A 19713-nucleotide genomic window follows, 5' to 3' on the forward strand; every position below is an offset into this window, starting at 1 on the left:
GCAGGACCCTGAAAGTGGATGGGAGAATACACCTGAGGTGGAAATGCAGTCTTGTCATCTTGAAGTATGTGTAGCAAATCAAATAATCCTAAAAATACTACCTATTAAAGGTCCTCATTGTAGTCTCCATTGACTAATTATTTAGAATTTACTAAAATTAGTGTCTTAATCTGAGTTCCCCCAGAAGCTGACCCTGGAGTGCAAATAGTTCATTTAGGAGGTGATCCCAAGAGGCAGTAGCATGGTGCCAGAGAAGAAGGAAGGAAGGAAGCCAATATAGGGGTGATGATGAGCAGGTTACTGATGAAGGCAGCTGGGACTGGATCCCAATGGGACCTTTGAGAGATGGTGTAGAACATGCATGCGGGTTGTCCTCCACCAAAAAGCAAGGACACTGGGGTGTTTACTTTCGAATCTCTCTAGCATTGTGGCCTGGCAGTAGGAAGCCTTCAGCATGCATTGAAACAGTGAGTGCCCAGACAATATGAACAGAGCACCAACAGTTCTGCTATAATGGACCTCCGCAAATTATATCCTGAGTCTTCCCACTTCTCGTAATTCCTACAGTGACAACCCTAGTCTAAGCCAATGTCGACTCTCCCCTGAACCACTGCAGGAGCTTCCTCACTGGCTTCATTGTCTCCACTCTTCTTCTCCCTCAACCCCCAAAACACAGCCCAGATGATTTTTCTAAAGTATGAACCCAATTATGTCACCCTTACCCTACCAAAAACTCAGAGGTTCTCATTACCAGAATAGAAACTAGCTTCCTTACAGCCTTCAAAGCCGGTCTGACCACCCCCATCTCTCTGACCTCACCTCCTAGTAGTTTGTTCACTACTCAATAACCTACTCTTCTTTTTGCTGATTAGACGTGTCTCAATCTTTGCTCTTTTTCCCCTTCTGTTTATAATGCCCTTCCTAGTGGATGGCCTTTTCACTATTCAGGTCTAACTCAAGTATCACCTCCACACAGAGGCCTCCTCTTATACCTTAGCCCTAATCACACTTTTTATCGGTCCCCCCCAATTATCTTTTTACATGTTTTCATATTTATTGCCTGTCTCTGCATACCAGACAGTAAACTCTTAATAATCAGAGATCTGGCATGCCTTATTCAAAGCTATATTCCCACTACTGAGAATGGTTCCTAGCACATACCAGGGATTTCAGAAATATTTCTTTACTGAAAAAATTGATTGGTGAGGTTGAATGAAAGGCTTACTATTCTTATACATTGTAAACATAACTCCAATATACTTTGTTTATTGTTGGTTTATGATAATCATGAAGAGATGGTTTGCTAAGAAAAAGCAAAACTGGTGAGATTATGGAAAATTTTTCATTAGCGGTAACCTAATTAATGGAGTTCTACTTTCAAAGAGGTTTCTAATTATAATGTTCTAGCTATTTTTAGAATGAAAATAAAATGACAACTTCCAATTTTCTTTCTCCCCCTTAAGTAAACACATTTGTAGCTTTGAGTTAAAATTGTTCTGTTTCAAGGTTTAGTCATGCATTGAAAAATAACTGAAACTAACTATCAAAAAACATACCAATTTCCAGGAGGTAAATTATTGCTTTCTGAAAACCTAAACAGCTTTTCTTGTTTAAATATTTAAATTAAGGTGGTTATGTTTTATTTTCCATGTGGTGTTTCCTGCCTTCCCTTTCTACATGCTGGCTAATTTAGTCATTGAATCACATCTCATCTTATATAAAGACCCTGAAATTAAAAAATGTTTGGGATGAAGTCAGAAAATTTTAAATAGGAAAAAATAAACGCACACTATCAGAGTTCCGTGGGATGCTGATGGCAGAACATCCTCCTCCACAGTGAGCCTCAAAGACGCCCAAATATAGCTCAACCCACACTCCAGCCTTCTTCCCTCCCCTTCCCACCCCCAACCCCTCATGCCACCCGACTTTGCCCCACAAGCCAGCTTTCTCTCTCCTCTCTGCCTCTGCCTGGGCTATCACCAAGCCTATCTCCCATCCTCTCCTCTGACACTTTTCTTCCCTCAAGTCCCAGCTCTCTCCACAGCTCTCTCCAAACCCCTCAGACACTCACTAGGTCTTTTTCTCTGTGCTCAGCACTCAGACTGTACTTGGTAAAATATGCAGAACATTCCCCTTACGTACTGTACTGTGACATCCTTCATCCCACTGGATAATCTCTCAGGGCAGGAACAGTGTCTTTATCCTGGAATCCTCCACCCTTATGCTCACTTATTGGGAAGTGCTCAAAAAGCAGTTGGTATTCTATTCATTCAATATATCTCAGGGTTCTGAGAGGGTATGTTCTGCATATATTATTTTATTCTGTATTGGTAATTGGTAATAAGCATGGGGTGGGAGGAGATTGGGGGAGGGACTGGTTATAAAAGACTCCTGTCTCCTCTTTTTCCTTATACTCTCCCTTTGGTCTCAAATGGGGCCAGAGAGCAGTGGAGAGATCCTAGACTGTTCTGACTTGCTGCACTACCGTGAGTAAGGTATTAGCAAACCGGTCTTTTCATTGACATCTTCTTAACTCCATTTACAAATACGTCTCCTATCTATCCTCCATTCCTCAAGGATTCTTGTACCTTAAAGCTTTTCAAATCCCCTGTTTAGGGCTTTCCTATTTTTTGACACTTCTATTAATACATCTAGACCCCAAAGTTCAGTCTAAGAAGGTTGGTTTACGGATTTAAGTTATGTAAACTAATGTATGAATATAGGAGCCTTTCTATTTTTAAAACAGGAATCAGTTATCTCCAATGAAATTCTAACAAATAAACTATTTTTAACTTGCAAGCTAGCTGTATTTTTTGCTAACTCCAGCACCCTGCTACTAAGCCTTCCACAGAAAATAACTTTTTATAAAAGACAGACATATTTATTAACTATTCACTAATTACTAACTTGTGTATTGTGACAGTCCTTTTTTCCTGCCTCATGCTTGATCTAGGATATCTCATTTCATCTTCTCCTGCCCTTGGACAGGTTCTCAGGCCTTTGGACTCTGACTGAATTATGCCACTGGCTTTCCTGGGTCTCCAGCTTACAGATGGCAGATGGTGGGACTCAGTCTCCATAATCACATGAGCCAATTCCTCAAAATCAATATAGCTATATCTACCTCCTGATGTTTCTGTTTCTCTAGAGAACACTGACTAATACAGATACATTTTTAAAAGATATGCAGAATTTTAAATAAAAAATACTTCCAAAAAAATCACCAAGGTCACTTCCAGCTCATTGGTTAAAGCAACCAATGCTCCATAACACAGAGGTTCACCTGTGTTCTGATTGAGTTCCAGCTGTTTTAAATTACTCTTTAACCTATTATTGGCCTCATCTTCCAAATTTAAGCAAAAAAAAAAATCCTTCATTCACCTTGAACTCAGTATCACATTTTGAGCAAATGTTTTTGCTTTAGCCTTTATGCAGGGGGAGGGTAATTAGGTTTATTTATTTTATTTATTTTTAACAGAGGTACTAGGGATTGAACCCAGGACCTCATGCATGTTAAGCATGCACTCTACGTCTTGAGCTATACCCTCCCCCTGCTTCAGCCTTTAAATACCAGTCCAAAAACTTATTATAGCAAATATATTAGTTTATGTAGCTTTCTTCTTTTGAATTAATATTAAACTCTGTATTTGATCATATAAAGTTAAATTATTTCATCAATTTATGAGAAGGTTGTTTGAAAATATTTTAAATTAAAAGTGTAAGTGTCATTCTAATGTCACCACCTCTCTTTAAAATTGTAGGAAGCAAGAAGTTAAAGACCACTTTCCTTTTCTCATCCCCATTCCCCCAGAGATCACCACTGTTGGCAACTAGGTACACATCCTTTCCAAATATTTTTCATGTTTATATAGGTATATGGGTATCAATTTATGTTACTTATTAAAATTATGATATATTTACTGATCTACAATTTCTTTAATATCTTTCTAATTTAACACAGATACTTTTCTAGCTCACTACTTTGGATCTATTTTTTTTAAAGGTTATGAAATAGTCAATTGTCTGAACACTCCATAATTTATCCAACCTTTCTTCTACTGACTGACATTTAGTTTCCTTTTTTTTTTTTTTTTTGGTCTGGTACAAAGGAATGAATGTTTGTGTCCTTCCAAATTCATATGTTTAAATCCTAACTCCCAGTGTGATGGTATTAGGAGATGGGGCCTCTGGAATATAATTAGGTCATGAAGATAGAGCTTTCATGAATAGGATTAGTGCCCTTATACAAGGAACAGCAGAGCTCTTGCCTTCTTTCCATTCTATGAAGATACAATGAAAAGTTGGCAATTTGCAAATGGGAAGAGGGCTCTCACCAAACTTAACTGTGCCCTGACCTCAGACTCACAGCCTCTAGGACTGTAAGAAATAAATTTCTGTTGTTTACAAACCACCTTGTCTATAGTACTTTGCTATAACAGCCTAAATTGATGAAGACATCTCATCGATCCTTTTATTAGTAAGGATATATGATTAGGACTTCCCTTAATTACACTTCTTACAAACTTTCTTCCTTCAACCCAGCATCTCCCTGAATCTGTCATCTAGTCTTTCTCCTTTTCTGAACGTCCAGTCATGAAAAAACTGACCTCACATACTTGCTATACTTTCTTCATTTCTCATTTATTCCTCAACCCTGTAACCATCGTGCCCCTCTGCTCTTCTGAAACTGTTCTCGCTAAAGACAACCATGCCCACACAGCTGCCCAGGCCAGGAAATCTTCTTCCCAGGCTTCATCTCACTCAACACGGCCGCATCCTCTTAACCCTGGTTTCCTGAGGTCCAGTCTCTTGCCTTCTGGGGCAAGTCTCTTCTGGTTCTTCTCCTACCTCTAGCAGCTATTTCTCAATTTTCTCTGCTTGTCCCACCTCATCCGTGCCTTTCGTGCCAGTGTTCCAGAATTCTATTCGTGGCTCTTCTTTCCTCTCCTCCTACATGTCTTTCCGGTGTATTCATCCTCTCTGATAGTTTCAACTATCACCTCTATACTAAGGCTTTCCGAATCTATCTGTAGACCCTACTCTTCTGACCTACAATAGCCCAAATCTATCTTTCAGTATCTTCAATGGGCTGCCTCAGATTGACAACAAAACTATCCTTGTCTATAGCTGAGCTCGTGAGCTCTCCGCCTTGTCAAAACCTGATCCTCTGCCTTTATTCCATAACTTACTCATATGTCCACCCATCCCTGTGGTCCAAACTAAAACAAATCAGTCCTCCTCAGCTCCTTGCCCACCTTCATATCTAGTTTTTTATTCAGTTCCTTTATTATTTTTCTGAAGTAAGCTGTTCTGTTACTACCACATTTCTAAAGATATATTCATCAACCTTTGCCTGAATCATTGCAACACTTCACAACTGATCTCCTAGCCTTTAAGCACACCACCTTCAAGCCATTTTCTATATACCAATTAAGTAACTATCTGATATAACGTATGTCAGTCCCCTGTTTAAAAACCTCTGATACACACACAAGTATATATAAGGTCCTCAGTCATTAGACTCCATTTAACTAAACCATCACCCACCACTGACTGCTCTTTCAGCTCTTCCTCAAGCTGTCTGAGGCCCTACTTAAGTCTGGGCCTTTGCTCAGAGTATTCCATCAGCCTAAAATTTTCTCTCTCCCTCTTCCTATTACAATCCTATTTTTCTATTAGGACTCATCTCAAAACCATCTCCTCTGTGAATTCTTACCCAGCTCTCTTATCAATTACAGGAACACGAACCTCCTGTTGTGCAACCACAGCCCTTTGCTCACAACTCTCCTGCTGCATTTATCATCTGGTATTATAATGATCTGTTTCTCTATGTATCTTCTCCATAATGTCATAAATCCTTAATGAACAAAGTTCATGTCTTTCAGATCTTTGTATCCTATCACACAGTTCTGTGTTGCATGCAGTAAACACCAAAAAATATGCTTTGAGTTTACAGTTTGGAAAGACCGAACAGATCTCCAATCTGTGCCTCTAATCTACCGTGCTATAGATAACACTGCAGGGTGGAATGACGACTAAAAAATTTAGCAAATTTAGACTGGGTGTTTTGTTTACTTTTTTGTATTGGTAACACAGTTCTAGGATCAGCATTTCATCAGCAATTTCACTGGGGATAAACCAGGAGAACTTTCACTCTTTGGGATAGAAGAAAGCAGTTAAGATGATCCCGTTCGGTTTTTGGAATCAGGGAAATGTTTCCAATAATGAGAGATTACATATGGGCAGATGAAATGCTAAGTGGAAAGGATACAGATTACCTCTGTCTTCTCAGGGTGAGCTAGAATTATTTCCAAACTGGACTTCATGTATTTACTGATAACAAATCTTTATTTTCAAAATGTCCTTCTAAGTACAGAACAGTAAAAACTAATGAAATATTTATTGGCAAGAGCTCTTTTTTCCCTGAGTTCACTCATCACAAATGAACTCTTTGAACCCCAAGTCTGAGAATCTGGAAATACTATTAAGTTAGAAATATCACAGTAGTGGGAGGTATTGTTTCTTGAATCTGTCCCACATTTAATAAATGCTTTCACTGAGGGCACTTGTCTCCTAAGAGCCATATGTTCTGTTTAGATTAACACAGTTCCATTTCCATAGCTGTTTAAGCTAGACTTCCATGTGGAATCATCCAATCAATACAGTCAATGCTGCAGGAGGATCCTCTAGGTGCTGGGCACTGAAAATATAAACCCTGGAAAAAAGCAATTATCAGGAAAGAGGCAGCAGTCCTTGAGTTCCCTGGTCACTGTCAAAGATTTCAAAAGCACAGAAAAGCAACAAGGCACAGTAGAAACAGCGTTGAAGTCAGGCAAACTGGGTTTATATCCACATTCTACCACTTACTAGCTATATAACTTTAGGCAAGTCACTTGACCTGAAATTTCCTAATCTTTCCAATAAGGTGTATTGTACCTATGTCATACAGGAGTGAGATAATTTCTATTCATGATGAAATGAATGATGGTCTCTTTCCAAATCAATCTTTCACAATTTTAAAACATATGGGCATAGAGTAGCTTGCTTACAAACCAAAAGAAGTTGTAATACAGTCTTAGAGCCAAAGAATTCACGAGGAAGAGTTCTCAGCTAACAGATGAAGTGTTATGAAAACCAAAGTATCAAGTTAGATACTATAAATATGAACTTTTCATATCAAATTAATTTTTATGGGATAGTAGTCAAATGGCTTTGATGAAACTCTTTAAAACAATAGAGCTATTTTTTATCATGACAGTCTGGTTGTTCTAGTAAGTTTTGTTGACCTTGGGACTTATACTAAAAAAAAAATTACTGATATTTCTGTAAGTTCTATATGAGCTCTGGACACAGCCACAACACAATTCATGGAAACAATGTTTTAAGAGTTTACTTAGAAAACGCAAAGAAATATTTTCCCTTGTATGAAGTTTCTTAACCTTAGGAGTTTGAGATGCTTTCAAACAGAAAAATCATTTTAAATGGCTTTATTGTCAATTTTTGGTACTGTACCAAATAAACCACTATGATTCATAGTAACTTTAAAAAACTATGTAATTATTTTCATTAATCATTTCACATACATTATTTTCTTTTCATTTTATTTAAAAAATTTTCAACTTACTGAAAATACAGTAGGGATTTATTCACCAAGCACACATTTTACTGGTTATTTAAATGACTAATGTGATTACACAAATTTTTCAACTAACTCTTCATGAATTTGATTCATTTAGCTTCATTCCTCTTTCTGAGGGGTAATGGCTCACTTTTGTGAATTATTTTAAATCTATGAGCTTTATAGTATAGGATTTGGATTGCATAATATTTGGATTATCTTTCAGATATTAAGTGAGTCAGCAGAAAAGTACTTCTAGTGAGAATACGCACTTCCAACATAAACACACACAATTTTTGCTCAAAAAAATGTTAAAGCATCAAGTTTAATAGATTTTTTTCTTAAGACTTTTATAATAAAGCATAGGCTAGCTGTCTCTGTGGTACTCCATTTCTAGCAAGCCTCCTTTTTTCTACCACCTGAAGATACTATATGTCTAGAAGAGCATTGTCCAATAGAACTTTCTGCCACAATGAAATATTACACTCTGTCCAGTACAGTACTCACTAGCCAGATGTTGCTACTGAGCACTTTAAAGGTGGTATGACTGATGAACTGAATTTTTTATTTTAATTAATTTAAATAGCTACATGTGGCTATTGTCGACTGTATTGGACAGTGCAGGTCTAGAACGCATGTTGAAATAGCTGGAGCAGTGGACAAGAATGATTACTACGTTCTCATGCCACACCTCCTCAAGCTATTCAACTCTTACCCATAGCAGGATACAAGTCAAGTCTCATTTCTTCCATGAAGCTTTCAGTGACCAACTCTAATCCACATGGATGTGTTTCTTCTTTGAACTCCTAAACACTTAACTGTTTCATAATGGAATTTAGTACTTGGACAACAGTGTAATTTTAATGTATGAAATTTTAGCATAAAATAATACAAATACTAGTACCAGCTTCTATTCATTGAAAGCTTACAATGTTAAATATTTTACACATACCTTATTTCATCTTTTTAATGGGCCTCTGAAGAATGTATTATAATCTCTATTTTACCCATGAGGAAGCTGTGACTCAGAATGATGAAGTAGAAAGTAGTGGGGGAGAGGGTATAGCTCAGTGGGAGAATGCATGCTTAGCATGCATGAGGTCCTAGGTTCAATCCCCAGTACCTCCATTAAAAATAAATAAACAAACCTAATTCCCTCTCCCCACCCCCCAGTAAAATAAAGAAAGATGAAGTGACTAGTCCAAGTCAAACAGCTAGTGAGTGGCAGAGCTGGAACTTGAAACCAAGTCCATGACTCCAGTCTACACAGGGTAGGGACCTTGTCAGAGTGAGCAGGGTCAAATGAGATACTTTGGCCTGATTTGATTATAGGAAGCATTATAACAAATTTAACCCTGTGTGAGAAAACGACTTTGTAACAATTACAATTTAGAGGGAGTAAGAGATTGTGATTCAATTTAAATTAAAAGAGTATTTTATTTATAGTTAAAGACTACTTCAAAGTTCTTCCATCATAGGCCAAATATACCACTTTATTAAAGACAAATTGCTCCCTCTAGTGAAAATCGATGGCAATACCATACCCCCAAGCATTCAAAAGGGAGAATCTCAGCAGAAGCTATACATTCTTCAGTAGTCTTTTGGAAATTTGTGGAGTTGTGTTTTGGTTATTACAAAGAATGGAGGTGGTTATTGGCTTTCATCATGTGGGGTTAGGGATGCTAGATATCATGCTGGAAGTCCTCATCAACAAAAAAATGGGCTGATTTCTGGGAGGGAAAACCCATTTAAATTTATTTACCTGAACCTGGAATTTAACATAATTTCACTTATAGAAACAAAACATGTTTGTACTGTTTCATTATGCAATGAATTTTCCAGGAAGGAAACTATGGCATTTCATCTAATTTAAAGCATTGTCTGTTATAAACATAGTATTATTTAAACATCACCAAGAAAGAATGAAAGGAAAGCATTGCCAATTAAGCTATATGATACAATGCATTCTTATCCATAATTTTATTTCTATTTAAAGGGCTCCTTTACCTATATTTAGACATAAATATCACACTTGGACACATCTAGAAGGAAAACAAAAGCAAAATAAATTAAGGTAGTTCTAAAACTTCTTGATATTCAGAAAATTTTCTGAAACCATTTTTGACTCAGAGTTGTCAATATCCATGTTTTTCTTTTTATTGATTGATAGATTTTTAATTTTCAAATATTTTTATGAGAATTTTTTTGGAGGAAGATTAGGTTTATTTGTTTGTTTTTGTTTGTTTGTTTTAATGGAGGTACTGGGGATTGAACCCAGGACCTTGTGCATGCCAAGTATGCACTCTACCACAGGGCTATACCCTCCCTTTCAATATCCATGTTTTTCAAAAGAAAACAGTCCTCTCTGCCATTGAGTATTTTGATGATGCTATATTTCTTAAAACAGTGCTCAACTCTTGTGTCTAGATTTTCTTCAAAGCCACTGACACCAATTATGTATGTTCTGATGTTGGCACTTTTTTGAGCCTTGCAAAAATATTGATGGGAAGTTTTCAGACAGCAATCCCATGGTTATACTCATTCTTCAGATGAATTTTAAATAGTTTGTGCAGAAGTGAAATTGGTAGCAATAACCAAGCTTGCACATGCTCAGGCAATAGCTTAACAATGATCATGCCTGACACTTGACTGACAGATAAGACATATCCTGATTTCAGAAATGAAATTTCTTACAAATTCTCTGTATTTCTTACAATGGAAGAAATATAGAACCATAGCAAGCAAGGGGAACTTTTTCTTTTCTTTTTTCCTTTTTCTTTTCCATAACTTAAGCAAGATTTGGTCACCAATTCAGAAAATCTCATCATCAGGATAATGCTACTCATGGTATTCGAGGCACAGATGAAACCTACCTGTATCAGGCTCCTTCCATGGTGACTGTAACAACAGGTGTAATTTTCTAACTGCTTTGTCATTTTTTATAATGTAGGCATGTTAATGCCTTTACACTGAAACATACTGTTATAAATTACCTTATTTTTCTTTTATATCACACTCAAGTCATTAAAATGATGTTTTTCTATTTAGGTGTGTGAGAGATTATATTACCTATGAATTTCATTTCAAGAAAGTAAAGCCTTTTAGAAAATACCTGTTATAAAAATATAACATTGGGTCTGGTAGGGTTTAGAAAATACTGAATGTAAGGATCTCTCTACACAGAAAGCAAATCCTCGGGCACTTTCCTAACAAACACTAATATGAGTGTGGATAGAAAAACAGCGGAGGAGGCAAAAAATTACTTACTAATTTAATACTAAGGTAGGATAGTTTTATGCTCTTATTTTAAGAAATGACTTCTCATTTTGTACAGAGAACATGATCTCTTGGGTCAAACTACCTGGATTCAAATAAAGATGCTCTATCATTTTGTATGTCATTTTGAGTGACAGTCTCTCTTAGCATCATCTCCCTGGTGAGTAAAATGAAGGTCATAATAGCATTACTTCACAGAGTTTTTATGAGAACTAAATGATACAATGCATCACATGGTGTTTACAACGACTGCTACATCAGAAGCAGTAAATGTGTGAAAGCTATGATTAAGTACAACCATAAAATATACCTTTCTGCAAAACAAAAACATAAAATTCTGCTAAAATCCTTACTATCTGAGAAATCTTTCCTGAAGAATCAAAGATTCCTTGATATGGTAAAGAGTAATTTCATAGTTCTGTGAATGTTTTCTCACAGAACCACATTAGAAAGATATTAGGCTATCCTTCGTGTAGTTTGCTTTATTGCCAATTGCCACAGAAACGTTGCTCTGTAATGTACAAATATATCTTTGATTCCAAAGTGCAAAAAGGTACTATATGAAACATACCAAAATATATTCCCCTACCAAGTAAAATGTAAAGCAGTATAGACACAGTATTAGTTTGTGTAAGATCATTTAAGATTTTATTTTATTCAAATATCATTAAGAATCTACCAAAATCTCAGCTCCATGCTATGCTGAGAAAACACAAAGGAAGAAGCAACTGCGCTCCTATCCCATGGGATGATGCTGGGATGCTGAGACTGACATGTATCAAACAACCGGAGTCACTATGAGGAACAGTATGATTAATTACACACTAAATTGCACAGCACAGTTTTAAGAGTTGTAGGAATTCAGAGGAGGATGATTAATGAGTCACAGGGTGGTTAAGGAAAAGTTTTGCACCTAGAAGAAGGGAGGGAAAATGTAGCAGTTACCATATACATGACTTTGGTTAAGGCAGTTAACCTCTCAGCACTACTGTTTCCTCTGCTGTAAAATTTGACAATTTAATGCATGTAAAATGCCTAGGGCAATCTAAAGCAAGAAAGATTTGTGGTAGGGTCTTAGAGAATGCACAGCATCTGCCTAAAAAGAGAATTTTCAGACAGCACGATATCCTCTGTCATGTAAAAGAGACACACACTGCTTTTAGGTTAAAAAAGGAAAAACTTTCACAATAGCCCTACTATAATAAGTACAATTTTCTGTGGTAAATAGAAATCACTTCCCCCTCAACCCCCGCATGGCAAAATAACTCCTCCAGCACATGAAACTTTGGTGTGGGTTGAAATCCTAGAGAGTTCTTTCTTACAAGCAAAGGTTCTTTCTTTAAAAAAAGAAATGGCATAGAATATTCATATCTATTTGCTTTTCCTTCTAAATCCTTGCTTCTAACTGACCTTTCACTTATTCAAAAGTGATCAAAACAAGGGTTCTCCATCTTCTATAATAGTTATATTCACAATCACTTCTCTACTATGATTTTCAGTAATGAGAAGAAATTTAAGTTTTTTCCCATTTCCTATATTCAATCAAACATTCCATATCATGGCTTTTTCCAAATGTACTGACAATAAGAGGAGGAAGGGGCCTCCCAAAGTGTCTCAGTATTATCTGGGGAGATTACACTCACCAGAGTCCTGATTACATTGACATGCACCATTTATCACTGGAGTCTTTCCTAACGTTATCAGAGCACTAATTAATTACTCTTTCAGACATCATAATGGTGACTCTGACAAATAAAGCCACGTGTTTAGTACTTATCAAAGCCTGGTCCTGTTTTCTGCTCAAAAATAGAAGGCATATTAGTAATAAAAATTTCCATGTTAGGCCAAATCAGATTACTCCAGTTCCAAGATAGAGGATGATCTCCTAGTAATCAGAAAGAAGAGGGTCTTGTAGAAAATTCCATTATTCATTCTTATCTATACAAAAGTCCTTTCAGCCATGAATTACAGGATCTACATCCATTTCTTGCAGAAAGAAATGAAGTAAGATCTGGAATCACTATCTTCGCTTGCTCAGAAAGGAGAGAAGAATTGGAAATACAGTGCTGGTAGTTTAAGGCTTTGTTATGTAAACTCACCTAAATAGGTCAGTTCTTTCAGTGTTTGTCATACAGTGACCACAAAAATGTAAATTATTTGTAAAATAAATTGTTTTCCCTGTGGTTTTTCTATGCTTTCTGAGGTTTTGATGCATTGGCACAAATTCATTCTGACTAAGACTTGCGTTACTGCAGATAGTAAAGCAGTCCTCCGATTTGCTAGTGGCAGACTGGGAGGAGAGCTGGGTGACAATCCGTGTACCCTTTACTTCTGCAAACACCAAGCCACAGGCAGGAGAAACTGTATTCTGTTCCTTTATTTAACATTCTAATAATCTATGTAAGACTGTGCAAGGCGGTGTACCAGGCACTAGGTAAACAGTGATAAACAAAACCATGATCCTGTCCTCCTAGAGTTCACAGTCTTTTCAAACATATTTTATGGTAGGTTTTGGCTTTAATTTTGCCTTTCTGTTATTGCCTATGTATATTTCTCAACTTGATAGCCAAAAAGAGGTTCAAGATATGATAAGTCACAGCTGTTGGGCAGGACCTCAGAGCAAGCAATGGCAAGGTTGAAGGGGCCACTGCCAGGAAAGACTTAAGCCACACAGAGATGAAACCAAACCTCAACCCAAAAAGTATTCGTTTCATACCGCTGTAACACATCACCACAAACTTACTAGCTTAAACCTACACAAATAAGTATCTTACAGTTTTGGAGGTAGATAAAACTAAGGTGTTGGCACAGCTATATTCCTTTGGAAGCTCTATGGGAAAATCTACTTCCTTACCTTTCCAGCTTCTAGAGGTTGCCTTTACTCCTTGGATCCTCGTTTCTTCCTCCATCTTCAAATCTCTTTCTCACCTCTGCTCTGGTCATCACATCTCACACTGACACTCTTGCCTCCTTATAATGACCATGGTAATTACAAAGGGTCCCCCCGGATAATCCAGGATACTCTTCAAATCTCCTGTTCCTTCACCTATCCATATTTCCAAAGTCCCTTTTGTCATGTAAGATAACATGGGTCCTTTCACAAGTTTTGAAGGTTAGGACATGGGTATCTTGGGAGGGCCACTATACTATAAAGGCGAAGCAAATTAAAAAAAATGTTTGCCTCTTTCACACCCTGGGTCAACTAACTGAAAGGTGGTATTCTGCAGTTTGTTTTCTACTTAAGACCATCTTGGTTATCCATTTTAACTGGATTTTCTTCATAAAAATGGTGGTGGGTGGCACCTCCAACCAGAATTTCTCTGAAGCCTTGTAACTCTCTTAACACGTTTTCCTCACAAGTCAATTAAAACAACCAGAGACACTGACATCCCTCTTAAAGGAACTCTATGAGCTAATTGCCATTAATAGATACTTCACCAGAACCAATCTTTTCCACCTCCTTGCAGAACTAAATTCGTTAATGGATTAATAGTTTATGGGGCTGGAAATAGCTTTTCTGTTTCCTGCAGTAAAGGGCCATGGAGCAAGATTTAGCAAATTGATCCTGCCTTAATTCCTGCGGACATTACATAGGACAAGCTCTTCTTTGATGCAGATGATAAAGTTAGAACTGGCAAGTAATAATATGCATCACTCTCGTGGTAAAAAAAAAAGTCGCTCAGTAGCTTTTTCTCCCAGTAATGTCAGCGGTCAGAATTAATATTTTATGTCACTTCTACTTGAGAAAAGAGAAACAATTTACTATTCATCTTACTTTAAAAATAAAGGTAAGATTTCTGCTCCTGACCATTACGGAATAACAGGGAATATATTTAGCTTCCTGCCAAGAAAGCACTGAAAACCAGAAAACACGTTTTCAGACGACAGCAAGCAGAGTAGTACTAGGATTCCCTACAATTCCTGCAGCATACAAGCCGGACGTAGTTTCTAGATGCATCGCAAGGCAGGTCCTCACTGCTTCGCTCTCCGAGTCCGAGCTACATTTATTTACGTAAGTCAAATGATCGGTCCTTCCCAATAAATCCATACGAATCATACTAAAAGCACCCGCGGGGACAACAGGGAGCAGAGGAGGCAACCCCAGCAGCGGCGAGTTCCCGCGTCACGGTGGGATGCACAGCCCTGACGTCATCCTCACGGAGACGCTCGCGAGACTAGAGGGTGGGCGGTGCCAGCGGCTGTTTTCGCCTAGCGCGGCTTCTGTGAGGAAAACAGACGTTAACGTATCGTTAGTCCTGCTGCTGCCGGCGTTAGCGGGCTGGACGGAGTGGAGAGGGCCCCTCTCCCCGACGCCCGCAGTCTCCTCACCGCCGACCGAGCCTCAGGAGACCCCGACCCTCCCCACTGCCCGAAGCTCTGTGAGGAAACCGAGGCGTCACAGGTGATGGCGGAGACGGGTGCGGGGAGCTTGGAGATCGTCGCGCTCCCACCGCCTCAGCTTCCAGAGGAGCGGGGCGCGCCTCGCGATGCTCCCCCGGATCCGGGCTGTGATCGTCCTCCCCAGATCCGAGGCGGTGGGGATGGCGGCGACGTAGCAACCCCAGCCGGGCGAGAGAAGGCCCCGCCTCCCAGGGAGGTCCTGGAAGCCGTGTCTGTGTCCCTGGCAACGGACGGCAGCCTGAGAAACGGCGGTCAGCGGGTAGAGCGGCGCGGCCAGGGTGGGAAGGAGGCGCTGGAAACCTGTGGCGCAGAGAGGTTGGGGTGTGAGGTGATGGCGGAGGCGAAGGCTGAGGAAGAGAAGACTGAAGAGGGCCGGGTCTCTTCAGTCGCAGTGGATGAAGAGGCGGCGGGGAAGGAAAGGGCGAAGGAGGAGGAGGGAGTGGAGCAGGAGATGCAGGTGGAGGAGAACCCAGTGGGTGAAGAAATAGAAATGGTGGGGAACAGAGTGGTCGAGGAGGAGGAGGAGGCGGTGGCCAGGCACCGGCCCCTGCACATGAATCTCCGCATGAACCCGCTGGAGGCCATCCAGCTAGAACTGGACACTGTGAATGCTCAGGCTGACCGGGCCTTTCAGCAGCTGGAGCACAAGTTCGGGCGCATGCGTCGACACTACCTGGAGCGGAGGAACTACATCATTCAGAATATCCCGGGCTTCTGGGTCACCGCCTTTCGGAACCACCCCCAGTTGTCCCCCATGATTAGGGGCCAAGATGCAGAGATGTTGAGATACATAACCAATTTGGAGGTGAAGGAGCTCAGACACCCTCGAACAGGCTGCAAGTTCAAGTTCTTCTTTAGAAGAAACCCCTACTTCCGAAACAAGCTGATTATCAAGGAATATGAGGTCAGAGCCTCTGGCCGAGTGGTGTCTCTCTCCACTCCAATTATATGGCGCAGGGGCCATGAACCACAGTCCTTCATTCGCAGGAACCAAGAAGTCGTCTGCAATTTCTTCACCTGGTTTTCAGACCACAGCGTTCCAGAGTCTGACAGGATTGCTGAGATTATCAAAGAAGACCTGTGGCCAAATCCACTACAGTACTATCTGCTACGTGAAGGAGCCCGTAGAGCCAGACGTCGCCCAATAAGGGAGCCAGTGGAGATCCCGAGGCCCTTTGGCTTCCAGTCTGGTTAAACTTTGCCCTTGGGAATGCCCTTGCACAAGGTCCCCTTCCGCCTCTTGCTGGACCTGTGCTTGAGCAACAGAAATGGGTATGCCTTACACTTTTTTCCCCCCTTTCTTTGACATTCTGCAGCCTTTTTCCTCTGGACGTCAGTTCTCTCAGCCTCAAGACTGAGATTACCATGGCCATGGTCCTCCACTTCCACATGGCCTTCATGCTGTTCTGCGTTAATATCACATGCTGCATGGCCATGATTCACGCCAGGACTAAGCCAAGCAAGTGATGCTGTAAATTGCACTGCCTTTATCAGCACTGCTTGGATCCTGTTTGTTCCCAGGGCTTCTGGACTGGCTCTTACCACCTAGAATTCTAGCTTTGTCTAGGAGCCCATTCTACCCACTTTGCTCTGCAGTATAAGCATACAGCCTGTGGACAATTGCAGAGCATTAATGATATCAAGGGGGAACAGCAGTGGGCTGCTTGGTCTGTGTGATTTATGTGACTTTGTTGCTCTTCTTGTGCCTCTAGTCACTTCCTATTGCTGCCTGCTAATGGCTTTGCCCTTGGCTGCTATGTACTGGATGAACATCTTGTAGACTCCTGTCAACCCCACAGTGATTTCTGGTCAACAGTCTCCAGAACTGATGGTGGACCCAGGTTTCCTGCCAGCACACAAAAGACCCTTCCATCCTTCTCCCCAGAAGACCTTTCCTCTACTCTTCATGCCCTCTTTTTCCTCCACCCCCATCATCCAGGAACTGCTAACTGTCAAGGAAGTGACTGAGGTGACAAGTTAGACCTGTCCTCATGGCAAGAGTAAGGATAGTGTCCATTTGAAGAAGGAGGCTTCCTCAGCCTCAGCTAGTGAATTCACACAAAACCTAGGTACCTCTTTGTGCCTCCTTTTTTCATCCTGAACATGATTAAGTGCCAGGGTGGCAGTATACTTTCTCCATTCTCCCTCTCTTGCAAAATCAGATCTTTTAGATTAATTTGATTCTCTTCATTATTTCCAGGGACAGGCTGTCTTGTGTAATAGACTGCCAGAGCTCTTTTTTCCCTCTGCTCTCTAACCCATCCTTCATCCCCTTTAGCAACATCTAGAGGGCTTAAAGGGAGGCAGATTTAGATGCAATGAAAAGCAATATCTAGTTCATAAATGGATAGAAGAACTAAAGAGATTGTGATGGGTGCCCTGAACAAAAGACTGTAGGCAAAAATGAGCCGGGTGTAAAATTGACTCACTGAGAGCCATCAAGGAAAGATTCTCTGTCAGTGGTGATAGGAAGAGAAATACTTTTTCTCGGGATTAACATGGAAGAATTAAAGGGGGTTGGAATGTTGAATACGTTGCCTAGAGGAGAGTTCTTTAAAGAAACAACATGACTGGTTGCTTTCTCTCTTATTTTCATTTGACTTAATTTGGGAGGAAGATTAATACTGTGTCTTTATTTCACGAGTATTTAGTAAAATCTTGTTTTCTCTGTTTCTGCTTCTGGGGAAGTTGAGCTGTACAGGCTTTCTTTTGTTTTCATTTGAGAACATTTGGAGAAATAACAGTCTTATTTTTCCTGTACAGTATAGAGACTTAAATGAATATACATAATGGTTCTTGTTTCTGTTAAAAATGTATCCATAGAAATATAATTTGAATAACTTGTTCTTGTCATATTCTTAAGACTTAGGAAATTGTTGTCTTCATAGAAAAATAACCTACTAAAAATGTATGGCTTAACTGTCTTACTTGATAATATCCCCTGTTAACAACTTAGTAATTGATGTGTCTCTTTTCCTAAGTAACAAATACTTGTGAGATTGCTCTGTCAAACTGAAAAGTATAGTTGGTACATTTGTCTTTCCTTATATGCATGATGGTAAAATAAAAGCATGTTACTCTGCTAGATTTCTTACTTCTCACCCTGCGGATAAACATGCATGAAGAAATTGTTCTAGAGACAGCAGATTATGGAATTCTTAAAGTTCTTAAATGGGATACAATAGGCATTATCCCAAAAGTAAGAAAATGGGGCACACTACTATACCTTCAAAGGTCAGGAGGGTTGTTTTTGCTGTTGTAAAATATTAACAATTCCAACTGCTTACTCATCATGTCACTTTTTTCCATATAGCTTCTGCCACACCATCCCTTTTCACTTCCTTAAAGCCTCCATTTCTGTCTTTGTAAATAATATTCTCAAGTCATTCAGGCTCTTTATTCACTTGTGCATTTAATAAGCAAACATTCATAGAGTTCTTATCATAAGTGATACATATACTCTTCTATCTTCATACTTTGTCAACTGTAGAAACTTGTTCTTTTCTTCAAACTTTACTACCTTCTATGTCACATCCTTTAAGGTCTGTCATAGATAACTCTTCTGCCTTTTAGTTTTTCTGTTCTTTCTAGGGAAGTTATCTCTTTACGTTCTTAGAATACTTTGTAGGGACCTCTGTTCTAGAAAGTAACATGTAATTATTCATTATAGTGAATTCTGTAAGTATTTATTGAGGCATTCTGTCAGGCCCTGGGAAGATAAGAATATAAAGCCCATTCCCTTTATTGTTAAAGAATAGAGGAAAGGCTAATGTGCAAATAATTGACAAAGTGATACAGTTAAAATACAAAGATACACTTTCATATGTTTTTCACTCTCTTTACCTTCCTTTCTAGTTTGAAAGCTTTGTGAGAGCAGAGGTAGGGTGTCTCTTACTTTCATTATTGCATGTAGCATAATGTTTGCACATGGTTGTCACCAGGTAAATATTTACTGAATGATAGAATGAATAACTCAAATGGAGAAAAGGAACAAAATAACCTATTACCCAGAAAAGACTTGATGAGGTGATGGAAAGAAGAAAACAGTTTTCAAGACATTTGTAAAACTGATGTCAAAAAAACTTGCAAAGCCTTTCTTAAATAAAAAATAAAGGAAAGAAAATTTCTTGTTCAAATAGTTAGAAAAGGTCCAAACACTATAACATTTCACTTGCCATTTTAATAGGGCATTACTTAACTTTGGATCAGCTTTCATGTGCTTTGTTTTTGTACATTTTAAGGTAACTATTATACTGGGGATGGAAGGGGTTAGATCCTAGATATGTACTGTCCAATACAATACCCATTTGCCACCAGTGGCTCTTAAGCACTTGAAATGTGGTTAGTCCAAATAGAGATCTGCTTTAAGTATAAAATACATACTTGATTTCAAAGACTTAGTATGAAAAAAAGGATGT

The 19713-nt window shown here is 39.2% G+C and overlaps 2 protein-coding genes across 2 annotated transcripts in view; one reads left to right on the forward strand and one right to left on the reverse strand.

Annotated features, from left to right (window-relative positions):
- Window positions 1–15076, reverse strand: part of DSE (dermatan sulfate epimerase) — a 120376-nt gene extending 105300 nt beyond the window's left edge. The window contains exon 1 of the mRNA XM_064486753.1: window positions 13749–15076. The gene's annotated coding sequence lies outside the window, so the exon portion shown is untranslated. The remainder of the gene's footprint in view (window positions 1–13748) is intronic.
- Window positions 15077–15101: 25 nt separating this feature from the next.
- TSPYL1 (TSPY like 1) lies at window positions 15102–19431 on the forward strand. Its single transcript, XM_010979185.3, has one exon. The coding sequence runs from the start codon at window positions 15300–15302 to the stop codon at window positions 16488–16490; it is 1191 nt and encodes a 396-aa protein (XP_010977487.3). The 5' UTR covers window positions 15102–15299; the 3' UTR covers window positions 16491–19431.
- The last annotated feature ends 282 nt before the right edge of the window (window positions 19432–19713 follow it).

This window comes from Camelus dromedarius, chromosome 6, assembly GCF_036321535.1.
Source record: "Camelus dromedarius isolate mCamDro1 chromosome 6, mCamDro1.pat, whole genome shotgun sequence".
NCBI lineage: Eukaryota > Metazoa > Chordata > Mammalia > Artiodactyla > Camelidae > Camelus > Camelus dromedarius.